The sequence below is a fragment of the Cibotium barometz genome, chromosome 14 (assembly GCF_041138505.1).
Source record: "Cibotium barometz isolate CiBa-2024 chromosome 14, ASM4113850v1, whole genome shotgun sequence".
NCBI classification, from domain to species: domain Eukaryota; kingdom Viridiplantae; phylum Streptophyta; class Polypodiopsida; order Cyatheales; family Cibotiaceae; genus Cibotium; species Cibotium barometz.
The window spans coordinates 39,533,687-39,538,979 of NC_141059.1; the positions used below are offsets into that span (position 1 = coordinate 39,533,687).

At 45.9% G+C, this 5,293-nt stretch overlaps 1 protein-coding gene across 1 annotated transcript; it reads left to right on the plus strand.

The window, feature by feature from the left end:
• Window positions 1-2,384: 2,384 nt before the first annotated feature.
• Window positions 2,385-5,074, plus strand: LOC147632009 (muniscin carboxy-terminal mu-like domain protein). The gene has a single exon (XM_086808587.1). It carries the CDS (start codon window positions 2,613-2,615, stop codon window positions 4,527-4,529), a length of 1,917 nt encoding a protein of 638 aa, XP_086664713.1. The 5' UTR covers window positions 2,385-2,612; the 3' UTR covers window positions 4,530-5,074.
• Window positions 5,075-5,293: the final 219 nt, after the last annotated feature.

The following is a 5,293-nucleotide window of genomic DNA, read 5'->3' on the forward strand; positions in this document are numbered from 1 at the left end:
ATGGTTGGAATGTACATCAGTTGGACATAAAGACTGCGTTCTTGAATGGAGATTTGCATGAGGAGGTGTACGTATCGCAGCCTTGTGGTTTTGTTCAAAGAGGGCAGGAAAACAAAGTGTGTAAGTTGAAAAAGGCTTTATATGGTTTAATGCAAGCTCCACGAGCTTGGTATGAAAAGATACATGCATATTTGACTGCACATGGTTTTCAGAATAGTCCAATAAAAAGCACTTTGTATGTTAAACATGTGGATGATGTACATCTAATCATTACTCTCTATGTCGATGATATGCTACTCACAGGACCAAATGAGAATCATATTGCTGATTTTAAGGCTGATTTAAAGGCCTATTTTGAGATGTCAGATTTGGGGCATTTGCATCATTATTTGGGGATACAATTTAAGCAGTGTGACGGAGGTATTGCTTTGTGTCAGACAAAGTATATTGAGACATTGTTGCAGAGATTTGGCCTTGAAGACTGCAAGCCTATTGCTACTCCAACGGAGACAGGTTTGAAGTTGAGTCTTCACATGATGCTGGAGATCACTTTGATGTCACACTCTATCAGACAGCTGTTGGTTGCCTCATTTATGTATGCATTACGAGGTCGGACATTCAGTTTGCAGTCTCACAAGTGAGCAGGTTTATGCATAGCCCAGGGTCTCAACATTGGAAGGCAGTTAAACGCATCTTTCGCTACTTGAGTGGCACCATACATCTTGGGTTGTTTATCCCAAGGGAGGATCATTGCCGCCAGATTTACATGCTTTTTTGGACTCAGATTGGGTTGGTTGATATGACACAAGAGTGTCCACAAGTGGTTTTTGTTTCATGCTCGGTAGCTCATGCATATCTTGGTTGAGCAAGAAGCAACCTATTGTGGCCACTTCTAGTTGTGAAGCTGAGTACAGGGCAGCTTTCACAGCTACGATTGAGTGTGTGTGGCTCAGACGGCTTATGGCTGACTTGGGTGTTGGACAGGAGTCTACCACCTCTATCTACACTGACAATCAAAGCGCATTGGCAGTTGCGAGAAACCCAGTTTTTCATGCTCGCACAAAGCACATTGAGGTGCATTATCACTATGTCAGGGAGAGACTCTCAGCAGGAGAGATCGGCTTAGCCTATGTGCCAACACAGGACAACCTCGCCGATCTTTTCACAAAGGCGCTTCCTCGTGAGAAGTTCGAAGCTTTTCGCAAAGCTTTGGGCTGCTCCCCTTTGTGGACTGATCTACTTCGGGCATGTCACTTCCCTATACATGAGTGCCAGCTCTCGTTCACACCATCACTCCCAGGGGGGGATTTGTTGCCATATATATAGGCAGTGATGTGTGTGAACACACTTAGGACCGCCGGGGTACTTTTTTCCTCTTTAGGAGGTTTTTTTCCCCGGCTTGTATATACGCCCATTATTCTAGGACTAACTTATCTTTTGTACATTGATACAATCTAATACACTGTGTATTGTGTGCATTCTTGCTTCTTCTTCTCCAAGCTTTGTGTGCTTTCCTGCAACCCTAATTCCAACAGGTAGAGCAGGCACTGAATTAGTTACATCATGTAGAAGAAACCTTTTGGGCCCCATGGTTACAAGCACACGAAGTAGTACAATAATGGCATCCTTACAAATAATCCCAGTGAGTAGATCGCCTAAAAAAGGAAGGATACACACAAAACTGTCGCAGATGGTGCAGGCATATGATTGCCATGCTGTAGAGCGTTCAACGTCAGTTGTACAGAAGGAAAACAACATGGCGATCCATACATAAGGCGACCCTCGCGCAAAGCGGCCACATAGAGGACTTGACAATCAGACGAGCATTGGGGCACCGACTAGAAGCTTCGCATGGCCATTGCACGGAAAGCGCCCATATGCAAAATAAGAGAACAGAAACCATCTCGAACGTCACACCGTGCGCGTGAAGGTGACAAACGATGCACCCGCAAATCCAATGAGCATCATGGTGTTGGATAGAAGCTTCCCATGGCCATCGCACGAGAAAGCATCCACATGGAAAACAATAGAAGGGAAACCATGGTGGACATCATAGCGTGCCCCTGAAGGTGACAGACGATGCACCCGCTTTCTCATGAGCACAACATCCACCATCCAAAAGAAGAAAGACAGAAAAGCTCGATCAGATTTCCACCTCGAAAGCCACCACATGCAAACACCTAGGAGACTCGTAGACATATTACCACAAAAACATAATCAAGGAAGATATCTTGCCAACTGAAAGAGCGTCAATTAATTAAAATAATTATCTAGGAATATACCCACTTAATTAAAACGCTCTCCCAAAAAAGATTTCGGTGCCCTATATTAATTAATTAATACCAGTCAATGGGCACCCATATATATTCATCATAAACATCGTATTTTTCTACTTGCAAGCGAGTAAATTTTCTTCCTGTTTTGAGGCACTTTTTGCTTATCCATATGCTCCGAAAAGAAGAAGATGAAGAATTAAAGACTCTTGTATTCAGATCTGAGTCGAGGCCGAGATCTGTCTATCCAGTGGGTAGCTGAATGACAAGGACGTAGAGGGCGTGAATCCAGAAGCTCAGATCTGAGAAAAGGGCACACACAGAGAGACGAAAGAAGAGATGGCGTGTTTGGCTCTGTCGCTGCAACCCGTGAATGGGCCAGACGTACTGCTGCAGACAAGAGAATGGTTTCCTCCTGCGAGGGCGCTGATGGCCTCCTCCAAGTTCAGAGAGACCCGTGAAGCTTACGCAGGAGGCGGGAAGCGAAGCGCGGCCGGAACTGCAGCAGAGGGCATGGCCATGGCGGAAGGTCTAGGCGATGAAGCCCTTGCAGCCTCCGGTGGTCAAGTCATCGTCGGTAAGGAAAGCAAGTTTAGGGTTTTCTATCGCCTTGTTAACAGTATCTATGTCCTTGGCATCACTAGCGTAGACAATGGTGACAGCCCTGCAAACTCCTTTGAATGCGCTGGCATAGTTAACCAGGCTGTTAGCGTGCTTGTTGCCGCTTGTAAAGGTGTTGATGTTACCCCTGATAAGCTCCACCGTAAGTATACTGAGATCTACATGGCCCTTGATGTGGTCCTGAGAGGGGTCAGCGGTGCGCGCCTTGCCACCATCCTTGCTAGCATCCATGGTGAGGGTATCCCCCACATGGTGCTTTCTGCTACCGATGCTGAGAATCGCGCTCGCGGTGCTGATAGCTGGAACCAAGTCAAAGGGCAGGCCATTGAACAGCTTGCCAACATTGATGTCCTCTCATCCTCCACTTTTGAGCTTCCCGAGGAGACTATTGCTGCAGGGGATGAGGTTGCAGCAAGCCTGGCGACCACCATACAGAGCTCCGCTCCCCAGCCGTCACAACAGGTTGTGGAAGAAAAGCCCCCAGAGAATGAAGATCCATTTGCCATCAGTGATAAGATCAACAAACCAGAAGAACTGGCTGGTAGTTTCAAGAGAAGTAAGGAACCCTCAGATGTCACTGCCGCCCTTGCAGATCTTGAAGTCCCAAAAGCAGCTGCAGGCACTAATGCAGCTTCAACATTGGTTGGAGTGGAGGGTTTTGAAGGGGATTACGGAGGGCTTGATTTTGGAGAGGATGCTGCTGCATTCGGGGGTGCGTTTGAAGGATTGGATGATGCTTTTGGTGGAGGTTTGGATGCATCAGAGTTTGGAGCTGTTGTGGAGGACACCACCATAAAAGGATTAGGTGGGCTTGAAGAGCTAGAAGGTGGAGGAAAGTCTGCAGCTCCGAAGGCAGCAGTAGCTGATGAGGCAAAAGGAAACGTCTCTCTGCAAGAACTCGCAGTAGATATAGGAAAGCCCATCCTCTACCTTTCTGAGGAAGTTTTTGCGGAATTCAAGGGCTCAAAGCTCCGCCGAATAGGGCTACAAGGGACAGTCTATCTGAAATATAATGGTGGACAAGATGCCTCGTTTGCATTTCGCCTGGATGGTTCTGCCGGAATTAGAAGAGCAATCATGCGGAACTCTTCTGTAAGCAGTTTAGGAAAAAATCTATTTCATGTTCGCAGCTCACCCGCAGAAGATTCACTTGCCATTCTGAGGTACCGCCTACATCCTCGGTATACCCCATTGCCTATGCGACTTCGGCTTTTGAGCCGTCAAAGTGGCTCTCTGATTTCTCTCATGATTCAGTACGTTGCCAACCCTTTCCTGCCTGCTCCTCTCAGAGAGATTACCTTCATTGTAGCCCTGCCATATGTGCCATCTTTATTGAAAATGTCACCAAAAGGGTCACTTAATCGGCATTCCAAAGAAATCAGATGGCATGTGCAGGAGGTTTCTTTGCACGCTCCCCCAGGGTGCCTTCGTGCACAGATGCCTTTGGAATCTGATGACAGGGATGTGAACGGTGAAGACAAGCCAGCTCATAAGATAAAGTTGGAAGCTCGTGTGGAGTTCTCAGATAAAGGGCAAACATTGTCTGGTATCACCCTTTTACCTGGTACGGAGGGTAATACAGATTTTTCTGTGGGTATTCACACTTTCAAGACGACCAGCTATTCATGCTCCTAGAGGCTGAGGTTTATGGATTTAAAACTATGTTCAAGTGTGAAGTTTTGCAGATTCCAAGCATGGTATTTGCCTCTTCCTAGGGCTGGGTGATAGAGGAGGTTGACAAAAGAGTGAATCAGATTTTTCATTAGGCCCATGTGTATTTAACAATACTTTGATGCCAGCAAGTTGAGCATGGTGGTAACTTGATTTTTTTTGGGCTTGGGGGGAAGAGGGGGAGGGCAGGGGGGGGGTGTAGGCTTTATCTATTCTCTAAACTTATGCCAGCAGATGTATGTCATCCATGGTATATAGTGCACCTGGAGTGACCACACTCTTGGAAAGCTGTCATGGGTTTTTTTTGAGGGGCTCCAATAGAAGGGTGAGGGTATAACAGAGTCTGCCCATAGTATTGCTCAGATAGTTAGTAGCTTGGGAAATTGTGAGCTTCATAGAGTGATGGATTTTGCAGGTGAATTAATTTTGTCAGAATTGCTATAAGTTACACTTTCTTGTGTTTTGCCTTAATAAAATTGTTCAGGGTGTGGAATAACCTGACTTTCTGATTGGAGCGTGTTTGTTTTTGTGGTTTGCAAGCAGTTTTAGTGTGCCACTTTGAATCCAAATTTTGATTGGAGAACCCATACAAAGTGACGTGGCTATTAACTCTACGAACCCTAATAATAATGTCTAGCTTAGTGTGTTCACACAATAATCCAATAACTCTGTCCACATTAGGCTGCTCATTGGGTGCCTAGATAATATTACAAAGATTTGGCACTATA